Raw genomic sequence first — 22,541 nt, forward strand, 5'->3', positions numbered from 1 at the left:
AAACAACATGTGATGAAATCAGTTTTACTGTAGGCTAATTGATATAAACGAGAGTTAGGCCCTGTGGCATATTTCTAGCCACAAAAGCACCACCAAACTTCTAAATAAAGACCCAAAACACTTCTAAGATCAAACGGTAAAATAAATGTTAGTTATATAAATAATTAAGGAAGATTAATAAAAACATGAGAATTATTTCCCAAACTGCTTATTTTATAGTTCAGGATTGTGGGTGGCTGAAGCCTCTCGCAGCAGCTCAGGGTGGGACCCATCCTGGATGGGATGCCTTTCCATTGCAGAGCCACACACACCCCCACCCACCTTCTCTCATACTAGGACAGTGTAGATGCCTGAATTCACCTCATGTGCTCATCTTTGGGGTGTGGCAGAAAGCTGGAGTACACAGAGAAAACCCATGTGGACATGGGGATGTGCAAACTCCACACAGCAGTGGCCCTGGCTGGGAATCATTTTTTTAAAGTCAGTGTTATAAGGAAACAGCATTGAACAAAATGACATTTTGAGGACCTTGAGTGTACAAGCATGGCTGGGTGAGACTGACTCAGAGGGTATGAGGCTTTCTTCATCACTTGCCTCCATGTATTTTAGTGTATTTCTAATTTCATGTGTACACGTGGAAAAGATGCCTACCTCTAGTTTGAAGTGGTCCTCCTAGCTTTGTCATTCCAGCAGAGAAAGAACTTTTTTTCCTCAGTGTCTACATCATAGCCATAGAGTGGACTGGTTAGCTTTGCTTGGGTTTGGCTCAGCCCTGAACCAGTTCTGTTGCCAGAGGAGACTGATTAGCCAGCCTGGACCACATGTTCAGGAAAGGGTAGGAGAGTTCTTTAAAGGAATAGGAGGTAAAGTAGAATGATGTTGAATAGAAATAAATGGTTCTTGACAAGTACTGATGGGATAGTCAATTAAATTTTTTTTTGCGATTTTAATAGGTATAAAATGTTATTTAAAAAATTTTTGCATTATTTGAAGCTAATTGATGCTGTTTCTTCATGTATTTTAGTTAATATATCTGAAACATAATGGTGTTTGTGAGCGCCCTTAGAGCAGTGATAGGTAATAACAGTAAGAAGTGCTGCTTTGTTGATTTGTTGAAGCTCTGTTATTTTTCTTATTCATTGGAATTCTGCCAGGTTTTCAGAAATTGAGACAAGGCCTATTGGGCCAGAGGTGCTAATTTTTTAGATTTCCAGTCACTTGTCTATTGGTATTGCAGAGGTAGAGTTATCTTGGAGTTGAAAATCAAGACATGATTGCATGTGTCTGTAGTGGTTTTAATGGTGGGACCAGATTTGTGATTGTTATGGAAAAAGTGGTAGAATTCTGTTGAACTGAGCAAGGACTGTGGGAAAAGCCAGTGGCTTTTACTGCTTTCTAGACCATTTGGCTTGATTTTGCTTCCACGACTGCCACACCACTAACCACTAACCAGGTAGTCATCTCTCATATATGTGCTTTTATTCACATGATAGACAGCAAGAAAACATCTCAACAGCTCACTGCAGCCTCTTCTCCAATATTGAAAAAACATTTAATAGTGACACCTACATATACCTTCTCCCCAAATGGCCAGGAGGTGAAAATAGAGTTTTTTTTCTCTCTAATAAATAGAAAGCAGATAACTTTAATGTTTGGCTTATTGTTTCCCTCTTTTCATGTCTATTTATATTTAGGCACTATTTGTTGTAAGATGTTTTTTGGAGGCTTCCTTTTCAACTTCTGGTTTTCAGATCATGATTCCATTTTGGGTAAACTTGGATTATAATTAAAGTGCATTATTTTGAGTAGGAGCAGGACTTCAACTTCTTCAGAATAGTCAGTGTTGTTCAGTACTGTTTCAATTGTTACAAGAACCACTTTTTTTCCCTGTAGAAATGGCATTTTTAGAGCAAGAAAGCAGTATTCATTGGTCTACTAAAATGAGATTTAAAACTATTGAGCTTGCTAGCATGTGCGTGATCTCAGCATGCTCGGGTTGATTGGTGAGCACACTCTTTAATGTCTGTGCTTGTTGCACAGACAACTTCTTAGCTTTTCAGATCTTGAAAGCACAGAATTGCTAAGTCAGATAAAACTGACGGTTTCATAGGACAGTGAGGGTTTTTAATTGATATTAAGAGACATTCTTTTATATGTCTCATTAATTGTATAGTAAAATGGAAGACATAGATGCCATCTTCCTTGGTTCAGCTTGAATGATTTCTGTATGGGGGAAAACATATGGAGAGAGGAGTATGCATGCAAGTGTTCACATGTGTGTATGTATATGTTTGTGTGTGTGCATATAGTTTTTCATTATAAATCTTGGAAAGGCAGTTTTAAGGAAAATGATATATTTTATACCCCCAGAAAGGATGGATATTGAGCATAAGCTGTCAGGTTCTTGAGGCATAATTTTCTCCCTGGCAATGACTAGAGTCATATTGAAGGAGGTGAAAGTTGGTATTCTGTCCAGTGCAGTTGTGACAGCTCCAGACTGACGTACCCACATCAGAAGTAGGCAGCCTGGAAGATAGATGTTAAAAGGCAGATGTGATCAGGACAAAGCAGCTGTCAGTCACTATTTGAGAGGTAGATAGGAGACATAGTAGAGTCTGGGCTTGCCAAGTTTATGATGTAAAGACTTGAACTATAGCTTTTAGAAGTTTTATGTGGGTATGTGAGAGAGATTATATTGTAATTTGTCTGGTCTTATTAGTGTGGTTTTAATCAGGTTGGAGTCATGAGCTTGCTCTTATGTATGGGCTGTTGACTATTTCACAGGAGAAAAATGATGAGTATTCCTATCCTAGAATGTTGAGTATGGATTTCAAAAGTGTTAGTAATGATGCTCTGGAAGAGCAATAGCAGAGAAACATTTAACATTTTGAAAAAGATTAAAGTTAAGTTAATTAGGATTTTAGAGTACTGTAATCACTTTCTTCACAAGAAATTAAACCTCACTAGAAATCAGCTGATTTTTCTCATACTCTTGCTTTGAGTTCTGGCTTCTCATTTGTTATCCTGCCTTTTTCCCTTGCCATCTTGCTAGATTTTTTATTCTGTTTTCTCATCTTACTTGTGTGGCTATTTCTTTTCATGTGATTCCCCTGGCTGGGTCTGTTGTTAGAAGTGCTCCCACTTCAAATCCTACCCTTCATATGTTCCTGAAGACTGTGATTAATTTAAAACTTGTTCATTATTGACCCTCATTCCTCCCCTCTCACAGTTTAATACATTTTCTTTTGCTCTTCATTTAACTTGAGTAGAAAAGCAAAATACAAATTCCAAAAAATCATTAACTGGTTGTCATTTGGGTGTTTTATGTCTTAAAGTTGTCTGTCTGACTTAAACTGTAAGTCTCTAGAGTGGAGGGTGCATTTCCTTTGACTTGAGATGTGTCAAGGATGCTGTCGGTTTCTGGATCACTACCCTTGTGTGAGCATATGCTGCTCTGCAGAGACTTGGGTTCTGCTGTAGCCAGCTTGGAAGTGAGGAAAGGAAAATGCTTATTAAATTTTAATGTTTCATGTGATTTTGAAAAAGCTTCTCTCTTAAGTATTTTTGGCTATCTTGTTAAACTCACAAAAATAAATAACACTAGCCAGGATAATAATACTTTTAAGTTTCAGTGGGTAATATTATTGCCTTAATATATTTGTTCAGTGTAGCCAAGGGAATTATCTCAGGTATTACAATTTTGACTTCGGCATGACTTCAACCATGATGTTACAGTAACATGGTTTCTACTAGTTATTTTCTTAAGAAAGTGACTCCAAGTTGAAATGCATGTTATGCATTTATTTGAATGCGTAATCAGGAAGTAAGTGCCTCTCTTTGGAGTGTTTCTGAATAGCAGCAGGGCACACTTGAATTAATAAGAAAAATGAGAACGTGAATATATGTGGTACTCCATTTTAACTTTTTAAAATAAAATCAATCCATTCTGTTAACTGCTAAAAGTATTGATAGAAAATTCAAAGCTCTGTTTCTTACCCCTTCAGGATGGGGAAAGATACAGGTTGAGAGTTTTTCTGGCTGTGCTCTGAAGTGATTCTGATGGGCTTTTAGTATTTAAATAACATGATATTAAACATTAATTTCCTGGGTTGATTTTCAAAAGATAAACATTTTTGTGGATTAAAAATGGCACCTTGGGAAAGTTGTCTTAAAGCATCTGTCAGGAATTTTTGAATCATCAATTTTTCTTTAAGTATGGAGGTATCATCTAGGGGTCTGTGTTTTTAGCCAAATATCCCTCATTGATGAATGGAAAGGTGAAGGTGGAAAGGAAAAGTGTTTTATTCAGATTTATTCTCATGTCGCAGGGCATGCAGGTTATGTCAGATATATACCACCATTTGGTTCCTTCCCAAAGGATGATGTTATGAAATCTGTTACTCGTGTAACTATATTGCCAGTTTATCTTCATTGACAAGAGTGGAAAATGTCTTATTTCATTAGAAGGCCATAGAAAATGAATTAAAAATATTTGGGGGGTGTGAGGGGAAGGGAGTGGGACAGCTTGGGAAATGGGTATTAATTCTTGATTATCTTGAAGTTAGCAAATAATTTTGTGAAGCCTTGGTCCTGTCAATTTATTATTTTGTAAAATGAAAGTTGATGGAATGATAAAATAAGAATAGTTATGTTACTTTCTGATGAGATCCCTTAATTGTATTTTAGAGAATTTGATATAAAGTAGTTTTATCAGTGGAGATAAAACAGAAAAAAAGTAACTTAAGAATTAGGAACCCCATGATAAAGAAGTTTTAGGTATTCAAAAGCCAGGGCTGGATGCCTTTTTTTAAAAAAAAAATTGTACTGTGTGAAAAGATGCCAAGCTGTTAAATAAGGGGTTGAGGGTAGTGGAGGGTATGTATTAGAACATACTTAACCTCTGATGTTGGTTGGTTGATTGCTACCCGCCCCCCCCTTTCCTATGACCATTCACTGGGTAGAATTGGAAACATTTTTTTAAACAAAAGTAACTTTTTTGCAGTAAGCATGCTTTCGATAGTAATAGCAAAAAGAAGAAAATAAAAGTCAGCTGTGATTTTGTTACCCAGAGATGAAACCAATGTTTAACATTTTGGTTAGACTTTCAGTTTGTTTTTTATGAATATATTCATGTGTATAGAAATATTTTTTGCTACATTTTGTCAGTTTTTTTTCACTTAATGGATCTTGAATATCTTTTAGCATCATCAAGTATTTTCCTACAATGTAATTTTTAATGGCTGAATAATATCCTCTACAGAATAATAATGCAACTTAAAGAGACTATTTTGAACCATAAAACCACAGGCCTTTCTAACTCTCCAGAGTTTTATTCACTTTTCAAATATACAAAAGGAATATAGTAAACACATAGAGTGGTTTTTCTTTAAAGACTGAAGGCTGTTGTTGAGGTATGTGTGAGTATGTATGTGTAGTATGTAAGTGTAGTATGAGGTATGGAGAAGAAAAAATTTTTAAACATTTAAAATCATTTTGAGGTAAAGAGATCAAAGTGACTTGAGCAAGGACATCTGGAAAATCAGTGGGAGAAGGGAGATCAGAATCCTCTTATGGCCACAAAATTGGTTCTGTAATGAATAATTTGAACATGTTTAAGATGGTAAGTGTCTTAACTATTCTACTGGAAGCTTCTGTCATTTTCATATAGAGCTGTTTTTGCTGGCCCTCAAAAGCATATTCAGGTGGATGTCTAAAAATATCTTTTTCTGTTGGATTTGGCAATTGATAACAAATAATATGCTCTCATAAAATGTTTTATTTAAGAAATGTCTACTTAAGGTCTGTATAATAGTTGAACTTCTGCAGTAACTGAACAAAAAATAATGACAAAGTGATTGGGTTGCCTGTTTATTTTACCATTTATCTATATTTTGGATAAGCTTCTCAAGACAGCTGATTCAAAAAAGCTTTTATATTTCATAATGTGTGCTAATTTTATTTCATTTTTGCAGTGACTCTAGTAGCCATGAGTTTTTTATACCTTAAAAAAAAGAAATTTTGGATAGACTTTTTGAGTGTTTTAGGTTATTTCTTTCTAGGAAACCCTGAGTTTTATGTATCACAGACATAAATTAAAGATATTTTACATTTTTTGATCATATAAAAACTTTTTTCTCTAAAAGTATATACACTATAGAAGAATTTTAAAAACAATCAGCATGAAATAATCACCCTTCGGGATGTATCACCTTGTGATATACTACCTATGTTAATATTTTCGTGTATGTTGGTGCGGTCTACCCACCCCACCCTTATAACATAACCATGCTGTGTTCTCCATTCTCATTGTGCAGTATAAATTGTTTTATATCTGCTATTCAAGGGGGAAATTTACAAACAAATCCCCATTAATGAAGATTCCTAGAGCAGGTGGATTATGTAATTTACAGAAGGTAAACGCATGTTCCCCTGCTGGGCTGGCAAAATTCTTATCTTTTTCTGGACCTCAAGGTAGAAAAGGAACATATTAGAAGTATCCTTAGTATTCTAATTTTTGGGTCTCCTTGGAGGACTTTTAAAGACTATAGAGATGTTTACATAGCTGAATTTCTGACAACCTTGGACTCTCTGCAGTGGCATTGTGGTTGGGAGCTTTTCTTGTAGTATGACATGAACTTTTTTGTATGTGAAGTTGTAAATGGGATAGGTGAAGGAGATGACAAGTTCCTAAAAACATGAAGGAACTTCACTTAATTTCTTTAAAAAGTAAAAAAGCAAACAGTTGGAGAAAATAATGCCCAGAAAGTAGAACTAAAGTCAAGTTTTGCTTGCCACAAAAGCACCAGGTTTTTACTACTTTTTGCACTATAGACAGTAGCATGAAGGAGATTCCCTCTTTACTGCTTCAACATTACAAATTAAAAGCCATTTTTTCCTTCATTCTTTAGGAAAACTTCCAGCATGACTTTATATGTTCAGTTGGTATGTGAGCAATAACCATGTTCTGAATAGATTTAAAAATTGAAGAAAGTGGATGGTAATGTGGAAAGGGCATGGAGGTATTTGTTAATTATATTGTATTTATTGCTTCATTTAATTTTCAGAACAACACAGTGAAGTGGGAGATAGTATTCTCATTTTATGCAAGAGAAAACAGGTAGAGAGAAAGCAACCCAAAGTCACACAGCTGCCAAATAGCCAAGTTGGATTCAGACCCCGTGTTACTACCTTTTTTTAATCTATACCAAACAGTGTTCTGGGAGAATAAGTGCAGTTGACTCTTGAACAACATAGGGATCAGGGGTGCTGACCTCCAGGCAATCAAATCTGAATGTAACGTTTGGCTCCCCCAAAACTTGGTTGTCTCTTGGTATCTGTGGGTGTTGATTTAGGACGCCTGCTCAATGACCAAAATCCTAGGATGCTCAAATTCCTTATATAAAATGGCATAGATCAGTGTGTACAGTTGTCCCTCCTCATCTGTGGACTCCCAGCCACAGATTGGAACAGTTACAGGTATTGGAAAAAATTTGCATTTAAGTGGACCTCCGCAAACCCTTGTTCAAGGGTCAAGTGTATATTCATTAACATTACTTTGTAACATTCTTTGTCTTAAAGGCATAACATAATAGAATATCTCATGTTTCCTAGGCTTATTTTGAAAAAGAAAAACCAAGCTTTCTTGCTTTCTTTTTTTTAACTGTCTGTCTGTCTCTTTCTCAAACACACACCCACACGGTTTTCAGGCCCGTCCTTTCCTTAGAACTTTATATAAAGAGTTGGATTGCTTTGAAAAGAATTCACTCAAGATGTTTGATGCTTCGCAGTGGTCTTGATCTGGTCCTGTTCTAATGTAGAACTCAGTGATTTTTTGGTTTACTTCCTTTACAATTGCCCTTTGTCCTTGTTTTGAACTCCAAAGGAACTTAACTTTTATCCCCTGCTTCCTTAGGGAAGAATGTTAGTGGATGGGCATGTAGACAGATCTGATTCCTTGACAGATAGAACAATAATAGTGGTTCTCTTAAGTTTCATCTTCTTTTGTCTTAGTTAAAACCAAATGTAGTGTAGTTGACTGGAGACGATTGAGACAAGGCCAGAAGACCCAGGTGTATTTTCAGCCTTTACTGCTGATCATGTGATCTTGAACAAATTACCTGCCTCAGTTTTCCCAGTTTGTCTTTTTGTATGAGGAAGGAGTGCTTTTGATAACTCTTACAAGAATGCTTAAAACTAATTGACAGTTACAATATACTGTATTGTTTTTAAAGAATTCTTGATTTTTTTGCATATATATTTTACATTTATTAAACATCCTAAGTCAGTCTTAGTGTCATGTTCCTTTTACAGAGATGACCCTTAAAAGAAGTTTGAAGATCTTGTTTTTAGCTAGTGACTCATTTACAGATTTGTTCATAGTTTTGTGAGTAGAGAAAATTTGAATGTTTTAATCCATCATACAGTATGTTTCTGATAGATTTTTTTCTTTACTAATAGCATGTTAGCCATGAAGTTAAGGATTTGCCATTAGTTACTATAGCTGTGAACCAAAAGAGATTAGAGTAGATATAACTATATTTCGTTTACTTTGCTTCTTCCTTCCAGTTCCACTTATTTGCTGTCATTTGACCTGATACTGTCTTGGAATGATATCATGCTAGCTGTCAAAAGCATGAGACTGTTTAAGAAGAATCTGGTGGGAGTGAGAATTTAGGAGGAAGAAGAGGTTATGGTGAAGAGAGAAATTGAGAGTTGGTGAAAATGGGGGATTAGTACATTGAGGTTAAGTGATGAAAATTAAATTCAAAATTATTTATAAGACATTTCACTTGTCCATTCAAATATAAGCTAATCATTGAAGAGTTTTGATTCATTTAGATGAACTTGAGTTTAAAGAAACTACTTTAAATTCATCTTGTTTGGCCTTATCTAGGCCTTCTGCCCACAGTTCGTATGTTTACCTCAGGTTAACACCTCTTTTCATTTCCAGCAGCAGCTCCTTCAGAGTTTTCCACTATCCTCAAGCCTCATTTCTAGTTCCATCCTGCTCAGTATTTAGGAGAACCTCATTTACTGTTTCTGAGAAAACTGAGATTCCTCCAACAGTGCATGGAAGTTCCTCTTGCTACCTCTGCTCTCACTTCTCATCTGAGGGTGCAGGAACTGCTCCTCCTCATATGGCTCTCACTTCCTTCTGTGGTCCTGATTATAGGCGTTCCTGTCTGTGATCTAGAATCTTCATTCTTCAGTTGTGTTGTTATTGTCTTGTTGCCTCCCTCTCCCTCTCAGTCTATCTCTAATTCTAACAGTGATCATAGATAGGGTGGAAGTGCAGGCACTAGTCTAATACTCCATGAACATTGGTTTTATCTCCACAGCAATCCTGGGAGTTCCGATATGCACAAATATTACATTTTGTTTATCCATTCATTACTTGGTAGATGTTTGGGTTCTTCCCACATTTCTGCTATTATGAACAGTGCCTGCTGTGAACATTCATGTATACATTTTTTGTGTAGAGATGTTTTTAGTTCTCTGGGGTATATACTTAGGAGTAGAATTACTGGGTCATATGGTAATCTGCATTTAACATTTTGAGAAATTGGCTAGACTGTTTTCCAAAGTGGCTGATTCATTTTACATTTCTACCAGTAGGGTGTGTAGTTTCCAATTTTCCCACATTTCGCCAACATTTGTTACCTGTCTTTTTTTAAAAAAGACTTTATTTTTAGAGAGAGGGGAGGGGAACAAGAAAGGGAGAGAAACATCAATGTGTGGTTGCCTCTTGCCCGCCCCACACTGGGGACCTGGCCTGTAACCCAGGCATGTGCCCTGACTGGGAATCAAACCAGCGATCCTTTGGTTTGCAGGCCAACACTCAATCCATTGAGCCACACCAATCAGGGCTGTCTTTCTGATTATATGAAGTGATACCTCATTGTGATTTTGATATGCACTGCCCTTGTATTGAACATTTTTTCATGTGTTTATTAGGCATTTATGTATCTTCTTTGGAAAGATGTATATATAATTCCTTTACCTATTTTAAATCAAATTCTTTATCTTTTTTAAAAAAAGATTTTGTGTATTTTTAGAGAGGGAAAGGGAAGGAGAGAGAGAGAGAAACATCAATGTATGGTTGCCTCTTGAGCACCCCCCACTGAGGACCTGGCCTGCAACCCAAGCATGTCCCTGAATGGGAATCGAACCGACAACCCTTTGGTTCACAATCCCACGCTCAATCCACTGAGCTACACCAGCTAGGGCATGGATTATTTATCTTTTTATTGTTGAGTTGTAACAGCGCTTTATATGTTGTGGATAATAGATTCTTATCCAGGTATATGGTTTTCAAAAATTTTCTCACATTCTGTGGGTCTTTTTCCCCTTCTTTTAAAAAAATATTTATTTTTAGAGAGAGGGGAAGGGAGGGAGAAAGGGAGGGAAACATCGATGTAAGAGAGAAACATCGATTGGTTGCCTATCATATGCGTCCCCACCAGGGACTGAACCCACAACTCAGGCATGTGCCCAGACCAAGGGTCAAACTGGTGATCTTTTGCTTTGCGAAATGACGTCCAGGCAAGTGAGCTGCGCTAGTCATGGTTTTTTACTTTCTTGGTAGTGTCCTTGGAAGCACGAAAAATTTGAATTTTGATCATGTTTGATTAATTTATTTTTCCTTGTGTTTGTGGTTTTGGTGTTATAGCTAAGAAACCATTGCCAGAGGTCATGAAGACTTATGTCAGTGTTTTCTGAGTGTTTTATAATTGTAGCCCTGCATTTAGGTTTGATCTATGATATTTTTGAAAGTATATGGTGTGCTCTTGCCTTCTTTTCTGTCTCAGGACAACCCTAGCTTGAAACCTTTAAGTAATCTTTGGTGCTTTCTTCTCACTCACTGTTCATAATCAAAGGTTATCATATTATTTGACCCCCTGCCTTTATAATTTACTACTTTTCTTTCCTGGGCTCTCATTGTGGCTTTCTGACCTGTCTCTGGTCACATTTATTGTATGTATTGTTAGGCTAATCTTTGTATCTGTGACTTTGAATTTGTTCTTTGGTTCAGGGATTTTTCTTTATACTCTCTCTGTGGTCTTTCCATTCCCATCTGCTGCTACTTAGAGAAGTCAGCCGCCAACTATGCCTTCTTTTTGTACACCTCGACTTAAGTGGTTGTAAGAACATAAGCACTGGTATTACAAATCTTGGTTCTACCATTTAATAGCAGGTGACTGTGATTTAATTAACCTATCTAAGCTTAAGTTGTCTCATTTGTAAAGAAAGGCTAATACAGCCTACTTTTCTAGGAGGTTGAGAGGATTAAATATGATAGTGTCACAGAGTGGATATGTAATAAATATTGGGTGTTACTGTGTTGCTTTTCCTTTTTTGTTCAGGTGCTAACTCTTTTAACTCTATCGTCCAAAGTCCTTCTTATCTTAGGAGGGTAGAGTATGTCTTGGAGTATCATGTCTTCCATAAAACTTGTTGGTTGTTAGTGCATCCTCTTTTGAAACCCTGTGGTACTTTATGATTTTGTTACAGCTTGTATGTTATAATGCCACATGATTTCCATATGATCACATTTCTCTTTTCTAGATTATAAACCATTTGAAAGCAGGGATAGTCTTGTTCAGCTTTGTATCAGATTTGTTTGTTTTTAGTGTGTAATAAGCTCTCAGTAAATAGGTGAGATTCTATTTATTGTATCTCTTGTCTAATATTAGTATCACTTGAAGCAAATATCTTTTTCTGTAAGGCTTTTGAGACAACTTATTATGTGAGTAAATAGCTTTTCCAACTATCTTTCCATAGCACCTTGTCCACAGGGCTATTGTAATTCTGATTGCATTGTAATACTTCCTAATATGTGAGCCCTTTGAGTACAGGTGCCTGTGTTAATTAGCTTTTAATTGTTTACTTGTCTGTCTTCCTGCCATAGGGCTCCATGAGGACATGGTCTGTTTCTTGTGCACTGTATCACTGGCATTTCATACAGTCCTTGATGTATCATGGGTGCTGAAATACTTGTTGAATAAATAAATAAATGAATGGGCTCTGTCTTTTTAAGTACTATAAGATAGCATTTGTAATGTCATGTATCCACATAATAATTGCTATATGTCTGTATCTTACGTACAGAAAAAAACTTTTAATTGTGAAATTGTTTATTGTGAGCTATTCCTGACCTGACAAATAATGCAGAACTGGATCTTGTCTTTATTTTCAGTATATATGGTGCTTCTAAACCTAATTAATATAAATCTGAGGATGGATTTACCGCCCCCCCCCCCAGCTCATATTATGCAAGTAAATTTGATAGCTAGGAGATATTTGGTAGATCTCTTTGGAAGTAGCTAGATTTCTTGAGAATGCACTTTTTTTACATTTATGGAAGTGTTAATAGAGTGAATGGCCTTTAAGCTTAAACTGAAGTGGTCACATTCAGCCAAGGGAGGGAGTATATGCTTTCCAGGAATCAATTTTTTTTTAATCCTCACCCCAGGACATGCCCATTGATTTTAGAGAGAGGGGAGGGGATGAAGACAGAGAGGGAGAGAAACATCTATATAAGAGGGATATCATTCAGTTGTCTCTCACATGCGTCCTGGCTGGGGGTAAAACCTATAGCCCAGGTATGTGCCTTGACTGGGAATTGAACCCACGACCTTTCGGTTTGCAAGATGGAGCTCCAACCAACTGGCCAGGGCCTTTTACAGGTACTGTCAGGTAGCATAACTGGTGAACAGACATAGCACTGGTCCTGTAGTTGCTTCCAGCTATAAGAAAAGAGGGACAATATAGGCCCTTTAAAAGGGTATTAATAGAAAAAAATGACAAAAACTATGTTATTTTACAAGTTTCTAGGAAATGTTACAAATAAATTGTTAGCATTATTGAACTCAGAATTGTGTAAGCTGTATATTCCTAATAATCAGTAAAATGTATATGTTTTTTAGCTTAAGTTTCTTTATTATGGATATAAAACCTATTTGTTACAGAAGACATTTTTATAAGTACAGAGTAATGTAAATAATTAGATTGTAACCTAGTATATAAATATTATTTGTCTTTTGACTTCAATCATTTCTTTTTTTTTTAAACATGGATTACATATACTTATCATTTTGTTTCTTTTCTGCTTAAGGTTCCATCATTATGCCTTAACATTTTTCATATATATGTTAATATTTGCAGAATAATCGATTACAGGTTAGACCATAGTTTACTTAACTAGATGCTTGTTGTGGAGCATTTGAGCTGTTGGCAGTGTTCCACTATGAGAAAAATGAGTGATTCAGTGACTGAACTCTGTCTTCCACATACCAGTGAGTCTGCTACTGTTAGAGCTGTGCACATAGACAGTTGGGATGGTTAGTGAAGTGTGGTGCTCCTACATAATGGTTGCTATATTTCTGTGTAATTCGGTAGATGTGAGGGTAAATTTCATTAGATCCTTTCTTTTCTCCCACTCAAATCTTGGATTTAGTTTTCTTAGGATACATATAATGTTCCTTTTTTGAAAGGAGTATTATTACATCACTGGAAAGAAGTATTTTTCAAGACTCTTAATGTATAATACCAAATCATTTTCTAGGTATTGTGCTTTCATAAGCAATATATGAGGGTGCTTTTCTTAGTAACAGCTCTAAAAAAAAAAGAGAGAGAAAGAAAAAGGCAACCACAAAAATAAAAAAAACCTTAAACTAAATTCCATGTATGAAATATACAAAATTTTTAATTTTTGAAATGTAGACCAGCTATTTGCTCATTTGTGCTGTTTGTTTTCTTCATTCTGTAAAACAGGTGATTTGATGAAGAGTGCTGCAGGAGAGTTTGCAGATGATCCCTGCTCTTCCGTGAAGCGTGGCAACATGGTTCGGGCAGCTCGAGCTTTGCTGTCTGCAGTTACCCGGCTGCTTATTTTGGCTGACATGGCAGATGTCTACAAATTACTTGTGCAGCTGAAAGTTGTAAGTACAGGCAGGCCTGTGTCTGAAATTTTTTTCACTAGCACAGTGAGACTGCTGCTGGCCATACTTAGTTCAGCATTCCTGGGGATTTGGATTGGTTTTGAACTTGATTTACTTAAAAGGACCAGGAATGTTTTTGTTTAATTTTCACCTACTCCTTTATTCCTAGTGTACGGCATATGGCTCTCCTATGAGCCTGTGTTGTCTTGGTTTTAATGAAGAACTTATAGCAAATGTATTGTTTGACTCTTTCCTTTCTTATTTTAGTGATTATACATTTTCTTGTTCCAGTTGAGTTCCAGAGTTGAGAAACCAATATATGTTAAATTGTATCCTTTAAACAGAAGTCAGTCATACTGTCCTTTCCACTTCTCATAAAGCTCCCATGTAGTAGCTTCTCAGATGTTTGAGTGCCATGTAAACTAAAGAGAAAGTTTGGATTGCTATGTGTGTTGCTGTTAAAAGGCATAAAAAGTTCTTTATATATAGACTTACATTGTTCAGAATTTTACTTTTGGGGGGTTATGTTTAATAGGTGGAAGATGGTATCTTGAAACTGAGGAATGCTGGCACTGAACAAGACTTGGGAATACAGTATAAAGCCCTGAAACCGGAAGTGGATAAACTGAACATCATGGCAGCTAAAAGGCAACAGGTACAGTGATGATTGGGGATATATTAATGTTTATATTGTTACCTAGTGGGGAAGATTTATTTTACCTAGGTTTTCTGAAGTTAACAATACCTTCCTCTGCTAACATTAAAACATTTAATTTACATGTCCTGACTGGTGTGGCTCAGTGTGTTGGGCATTGTCCCACAGACTGAAGGGTTGCCAGTTTGATTCTGGGTCAGGGCACATGCCTGGGTTGTGGGCTGGGTCCCGGTTGGGGGCATGCAGGAGGCAGACAATGGAAGTTTCTCTCTTTCTCTTTTTCCCTCCACTCCCGTCTCTCTAAAAATAAATAAATAAAATCTTCTAAAAATCATTTAATTTACAAGTATCTTTTTAGTATTTTTAAAATTAAGTTGTATCCATTTTATACTCCTATTTTCAATCTCGTAAAAATTTTCCTTTAAAGTGTCGCAGGTTCGATTCCCAGTCAGGGTATATGCCTGGGTTGCAGGCCATGACCCCCAGCAACCGCACATTGATATTTCTTTCTATCTCCCTCCCTTCCCTCTCTAAAAATAAATAAATAAAATCTTTAAAATTTTTTTTCCTTTAAGTAGCTAGCCAATTTGCAATAGTGTAGGAGGTGATAGTTACATTGCATTTATTGATTAACTTGAGTTGGTAATGGAGTTTAATTTAGATTTTTAAAAAACCTTAAACTAGTTAAAATGTAATGGAATTCTATATCAGAAAGTATCTCCTCTCAGTATTTTTCACTTAAAATTTTTAGAAAATTTATTGAGTTTTAGAGAGAGAGAGCGAGACAGACATCAATTTGTTCTACTTATTTATGCATTCATTGGCTGGTTCTTACATGTGCCCTGACCAGGGATTGAACCTGCAACTTTGGCGTATCAGGACAATGCTCTAACCAACTGAGCTACTTTGCAGGGCTTGTATTTTCACTTTTTAAGTATATTTTAGATTCATAGGCTTGGAGTCTGTGTAGGTGGAGAGCCAGTTAGTTATACATAGATTTCCAAATAGGTCAGAGGGATTAATACCTGTAACTGCTGCACTGTTCAAGGGTCAACTATATTTGTTATTAATCACTATTAGTAGTAGTTTCCATTGTTTTGGGAATTTGTGTTGTGTGCCATGTGGATCAATGTTCTTATTTCTAAGCTTTGCTAGCTCTTTGGTGTTTTTGCTATTGAGATGCTTTGAAGTCTTCCCTGTACCCTTCCTGTGTATTAGATGTGTGTTCTGTAGGGGAGATGCATATGACAATGTTCAGCTTCTTACAACTTCCATAGTCCTGATCAAGCCTTTAGTTCTTATTTTTAAAGAAGCTCTGAAAATAGGAATTCTTCTTATTATTAACCAATACCTATATTAGTTAGGATATTTTACGCTGCAGTTCGTAGAAAAGCCAGCTCCAAAACTACTTGAACAGTGGAGGATTTATTTTCTCAGTAATTGGAAGTCCCAAGTTAATGTTTCTGACTTTAGAGTTGTTAAATTTAAAGGCTTTGCAATATCATCAAGGATCCAGGTGTTGTTTTTTTTTTATTTTTTTTAAATTGATATTTCAGAGAAAGAGAGAGAAACATTGATTTGTTGTTCTACTTATTCACATATTCAGTGGTTGATTCTTGTATGTGCCCTGACTAGGGATTGAACCTACAACTTGGATTATATTAGGATGATGCTGTAACCAACTGGGCTACCTGGCCAGGTTCTTGACAATTTCCAGCACGGCCATCTTCAGTGGGTTTGGCACTGGGTGGCTGCTAAAGCTCTAGACATGACACTTATACACATAGTATGTCCATTGAGAAAAAGGGAGTATTCCAAATGTATGTCTATAAGCAAACAGTCCAGAAGCCCCTAATACATTTGCCTTAAATCTGAATTGTGTAATACTGCTGTTCCTCACTGATCATTGGTAAGAGGAAATCAGTTACTATGTCTAACTCAGTAATGAAGATCTTCCTTATAATCTGGGATGGAGTGGCCTTCCCAAGGATAGGAACACTTGACAAGAGCTCTGACAAGCATGAGGAAAATGGGGTCAGCACTCTAAATGTCCATATATGACAGCCTCAGCTTTGAAGACTTCTTAGTAACTTTCATTTGGTTATATTTACATTAGTACAACAACTCTACCCTACAGGGTTGAGAGGATTAAGTTAAATAATATATGTTAAGTATTTAATATAGTGCTAGGCACTAAGTAGGCTCTCACCAGTGGGCAATTGGTGAATAATAGTTATTGCTCATATTTCAAGCTATAAGATGTGATCAGACTAAATCTGCACATGTGCGAGATCCTGGTTTTATATCTCTAGTGCTTAATTTTACACATGATAATACAGCATTATCATGGTATACTGGATTTGGTATATAGTCTCAGTAATAGTTAGTGTATGCTCAGTGTACTTTTAGCATCTGTCCTGGTGTTGGCTTACGTCTCAATCACATAAATCTCAAGTAATTTTTTCCTTTTGCTGTGGCTTATTGCTCCTTAGAAGAACTTGTTATAATAGTATGCTAATTCTATTAATATGACAAGTTGGCCAAATTATGTCTAGAATTTATTTTACTTAATGTTCTTGATATAAATTCTTATTTGAATACCTGAACTAAATGTTAGATATATTTAAAAAATAAAGTTTGGCAAATAGTCACACTGTTTTAAAACCTAGTCAGATCGTGGTTTATGAAGACTTAATATTATTTGAGAATATTTAGACTGACATTGTTGCTTATCTTTGTGAAATGATAGAATAACTAAGTCAGTGACGTTCTTGAGATGAAACAATAATAGTCCAGAATTTTGTATGCTTTTGGAGAAACTTACTGGAAATGCTGCCTAAGTTTTAAATCTGTATGCCATGAATCCATGAAGAATTTTAAAAATATAATTTCTGATGTAGTAATAAAAAGGTAGTAAATTTCAAACATTTCCAAAATAAGATGTCATAAAAATCTTGAAGATATTAACATGCTGGATGATCTTCTGTTTGTCCTTCCATATGTTTTCTGCTCTTGTTCACCCTGCTCTCTGTCTCAGGAACCTCACCTATCTGGACTGCATCCAGGGGCTTCTTTGCTTTCTGGCTCTTGGTTGCTTTGGCCAATAGGAGCACCTGTAGGAGATCAGAGGACAAAGGAGAATGAGGCTAGGGTTTTATTCCCCTGGCTCCCGCCCTGCTGGTTGTTTTGGGTGGCTAAAAGTCATATCCTTTGTCTGAGGTATTCCCCACATACCTTGTTCCCTGGTTTCTGCTAACCACAGCCTCCTCTTGTCTCTTAAGTGGTCTAACAACCTTGTGGTTTCCCTGTATTTTGTCCATACCTTTGTGGCATAGTCCCTAAACAGTCTTTGAATTACCTAGTTTGATTTTACTATCTGTTTACTGCTCGTATCTTGAGTGATATGCATTCCCATTTTAAAGTTTATCTTGGGTTTGTAGTATGTCACGATCATTTATAGTTTTCCTTGGGCCTAATTCTTTAATATCCTACAGTAAAATCCATTCACTAGGCTGGCTGTAGGCCCCTGTGTGCCTCCTGTTCATAAAATGGCCTTTTACAGGATCTGGGCCTTGGTATCTATTCCTATAAACTAGTGTTTTTGGGGGGAGAATTAGAGTGCTACTCCTTTCTTTTTAAAATCATCACCTGAGGATATGCTTATTGATTGGAGAGAGAAAAAAAAGAGAGAGAAACATTGATGGGTTGACTCCTGTTCATGCTCCGTTGGGCATCAAACCTGCATCCTAGATATGTACCCTGACAGGAAATCAAACCTGCAGCCCTTTGGTGCATGGGATGATGCTCCAACCAACTGAGCCACTGGCCCAGGCTAGACTGCTACTCACGTCCTAAGGTCCCAGCCTGGTGGAACCTTCATTTTTCCTTTTGGATATTGCTCACTGGCCTCCTTCAGTAACTGGCCCATTTTTCTGTGTTTTCTGGCAGGATTTCCTCTATTGCTGTATGCTTAGCCCCCTGGACTTTTTTCTGTCCCCAGGCATGGCGTGTAATAATTTATCTCCTCATTGAGCCTCTTATCTTTGCAGACAACACTAGTTGAGAAAGGGGTATTTTCCTCAAGAGCAGTATTTGGGTTCAGTGTGTGTACTGGCTCCCTTAGCCTCTCTGGTATCATTTAAAGCAGCAGCAGCCACCTGTTAAGGAAATGCTAAATGTCGTAAGGTCCTCAGGCTCCCTGGAATTTACCTGTTTGTTCTTAAGGTTTTTCTGAGCACAAACATGTGTAGAAGAGTTCTCCAGGGGCAGGGGATATTGTTCCATTTATCCGTCTACCTGCCCAAGGCAACCTGTTTTTTAAAAATAGGGAGGAAATCTGCTATGGCTTTTGGCAAAGTCTTTCACATGCTAAAACTCACATCCTTACACATCCCCTCTCCCCAGCTCTTTTGGGGCTCCCTAGGAGTTTACTCATAGGACCTGGCTGAACTACCATCTGGGTGGGGACTGTTTAGAGACCAGAATCCACAAAACTAGGAGTTCCCTTCTAGTGAGAGATGCTGCTGAAAATAACTCTAAAAGGTGTTTACAATGTTCTAAATTCTGTTATAAGCCCTTTATAAACACAAAACTCATTTAATCTTCACAAAATAGTATGGATAGATACTGTAATTGATCAGATAGTAAGTTATATAGATGAAGGAACTGTAGCACAGAGAGGTTAAATTTTGGCAAGGTCACTCATCTAGTGAGTGGTTGAGCCACATTTTGAGTTGGGGCTCTCTGGCTCCAGAGAACAGGGATTTTGTCTGTTTAAATTGCTACTATTTATCCCTAGTGCTTAGAACATTGCCTGTATATAGTAGCTCAGTACATATTTATTTAACAAATGAGTGAATAAGTCACTTCTCTGTACTACACATCCATCTTGGAATGGAATTCTGATTATGGTCCAAATATATTTCTTGGGCTAGAATGTTATTGGCTGACTAGAAGTATTGAATTTCTATGAGGCTACAGGCTCTCCTTTGATGCTAATAGTAAAATAGATGTGGCAGAGATTAGGATGGGCCAGCACCAACTAGTTCCTGAGAGGAGATGGACTACCTCTGCCTCACACTGTCAGCTCTGCTCGTTAAGGTATTTGTAAAATTTTAATTATTGTGAGAAGGACTACCTCTGTCTCACATTGTCAACTCTAGCTCATTGACATATGCGTAAATTTTTCTTACCTAGTCTATGTATGACTTCCATGATTATTTTTCTGAAAACCTGAACAGACACACTGGTATTGGATAGCACTACCAGTGTTGTATGTGTACATTTTCTGGACTGACTGGGTTTGACCATGTTCTATTTCTTTAAGTATAGTCATTTGAGTGCAAGAGAAGACACCTGATCAAATGTGTTCATGCCTACAATTTTATATTGAGAGGGAAATGAGAGGAAACTTTCACTTGAATTTCCAGCTCTTGGTAAGAGAGAGTCTTATAGATTGCTTAAAAGTAAGTTTCTGATTCTTGGTCACTGCATGTGATGGTTAGTTCACATTACATTGAAAGCAGTCACTCCTTCCTTCTGTTTTCTGTTTGCTCCTGGGTCTGCTTGAAACATGACTGAATTGGTGAAGTTAAATCAGGAAGGTTAAAGTAGATAAGGGACTCTAATTTCCTAAATATTCTATTGCTTAATAGCTCACTTTTTTCACTAATCTGGATTACTTACAGGCATTATATATCTTGAAAAGAATACTTATGATTGATTATTATTTTTATAGTACATAGTGTTGCCTGTGATTGTGTTCGTTTTCTTATCTGTACTTAAAAAAAAAACTCATTTCTTAGTGCTACAGCAACAGCAGTTGTAAGGAAAGTAGACGCTTTAGCAGTTAGTACAAATGATGATATTTGCCATTTTTATCATAGAATAAAATATATTATTCCCCCATACTTTGTAAATAGGAACTTATTCAGAGATACAGTGTGGTATGAATAAGACATTTAGAAAATGTCATACAGAGCACGTGCTTAAGCATAATGGTTAGCCTTAGCCCCATGTCATAGCTTGAGTTTTGAAATTATCATCAATTCTTTAAATCCACGGGGCCCCGTTTCTGAATGTTTAACCTAATGTAGTCTATGGAAAGAAGGTGGAAGTTTATCATACCAGTCCAGGCAGTGGTTTTAGGAATGTCAGGCATTAAATGGTAATTCTGACACTATTAACTTTAGGTGACCACAGGAGTCTTTGGTGACCTTTATAAGAGGCTGTACCAATCTAGGTTATAGGTGTTTAGGAAGAATGTCAAAGCTGATTGCAAAATATTTTATAAAGCATAGCACAAGTGCTTAAAGGCAAATGCCTCCCTAGCAGACTTAACGTTCCCGAGGTTGTGGTGAGGACAAGACATTTAGAAAATGCTACCTGGAACCTGTACACCAGCTGTTGAAGCATAATGGTTAGCCTTAGCCCCCTGTCGTAGCTTGAGTCTTGAAATAATCACTGATTCTCTAAATCCACAGGGTCCTGTTTCTGAATATTTAGCCTAATGTACTGTGCTACATGCGTTTGGAGTGCTGTGAGCTATTACGTGGAAATTCAGATTCCAATGAGAAAAGTATTCTAGGAGGAAAAGAAAGCTGTCATATTAGACAAGGTTTGAATAAAGATGCAAATCTAAAATACATAGTGAGATGAAGTTTCAGATAAAGGGAGCCAGTTTGGTGTCTCTAATGCTTAATTAGGATCACATGTAGAAAGATTAGCAATTAAATAGGTGGAGTCAGACTTTGAGTAATTGACTCTGGTTTTTCTAAGTCACTTTGCTTTTACATATTTACACATGTAATACTTATTTTTAACACATTTAAATTTGTACTCTTAAGATTCAGTCGGTGGCATTAACATTGAAATTCTATGGTTACACAGAGCTGGAATAGCTCTGGTGGGCACTTACAAAGCATGTCCAGAAAGTATCCAGCCATATACTATGAAACAGAAATTGATTGAAGAAGATACAAAATACAAGAAATATCATACATGGGACAATGATGCCTCAGTCCCCTTCAAAGTAGGCACCTTGAGACCTCACACAGGTCTCCCAGTGTATCTTCTACTGTTCAAAACACTGCAGAACCCTTTGCTGGAGTCACCATTAGCTGCCCATTACATTTTCCTGAAGCGGATTGACAGTCTGAAATCTCTTTCCTTTCAAAGGTGATTTTAGTTTTGAGAAAAGCTAGAAGTTGCAGAGCGCCTAATCTGGGCTGTAGGGGGGCTGTCACCTGGGTGATTTGATGTTTCACCAAAAAACTGTGTACGAGACATGATCTCTCAACTAATGAAGAACATTGAGGTAGTCCTCCTTACAATTGTTTGGCCTGGAGGGGTATACTGGTAATGGGCAACTCCTTCCCAATCAAAAGACACAGTTAACATGTCTTAATCTTGGTGCAACTTTGCCACAATTTCTTTGAGCATGGAGAACCAGGCGACTTCCATTGGGACAACTGGGCCTTCATTACTGGATCATAGCCATAGACCCATGAGTCATTTCCGGTTATGACCTTCATTAAGGAAATCTGGTTCATTGGCAGCGGTTTGAATCAAGTCATTAGCACTGAAGCACCATGTTTCTTCTGCTCTGGTAGCAGAAGCTGCAGAACGAATTTTGCCATGACACATTTCATGCCAAGACCCTGCATCAAATCTTGGACACAGTAGTTTTTGGAATCCCCAGATCAGCTTCTAGTTCTCACACTGTCAGTCACCGATCTTTGTTGATTGCAGCCTACATATTCACCATTTTCGGGAGTTCTGCTTGTTGCAGGCCTTCCAAAACATGGATCACTTTCACCAGATTCTCAACCATCTTTGAAGGGTTTGTGCCAGACTTTTATTTGCACTGCTCTCATTGCATCATCCCTGAAAGCCTTGTGAATGAATTATCTGAATAGTTTCTGCAGAGGACTGTTCAAGCTTAATGC

At 37.0% G+C, this 22,541-nt stretch overlaps 1 protein-coding gene across 1 annotated transcript in view; it reads left to right on the top strand.

Moving 5' to 3' along the window:
• The window catches only part of CTNNA1 (catenin alpha 1), a 176,313-nt gene that overhangs the window by 45,436 nt on the left and 108,336 nt on the right, over nucleotides 1-22,541 (top strand). Inside the window, exons 4-5 of the mRNA XM_028527221.2 lie at nucleotides 13,774-13,940; nucleotides 14,476-14,595. Coding sequence (XP_028383022.1) covers nucleotides 13,774-13,940; nucleotides 14,476-14,595 — 287 coding nt within the window. The remainder of the gene's footprint in view (nucleotides 1-13,773; nucleotides 13,941-14,475; nucleotides 14,596-22,541) is intronic.

The sequence above is a fragment of the Phyllostomus discolor genome, chromosome 13, assembly GCF_004126475.2.
Source record: "Phyllostomus discolor isolate MPI-MPIP mPhyDis1 chromosome 13, mPhyDis1.pri.v3, whole genome shotgun sequence".
In the NCBI taxonomy this organism is placed as follows: Eukaryota; Metazoa; Chordata; class Mammalia; order Chiroptera; family Phyllostomidae; genus Phyllostomus; species Phyllostomus discolor.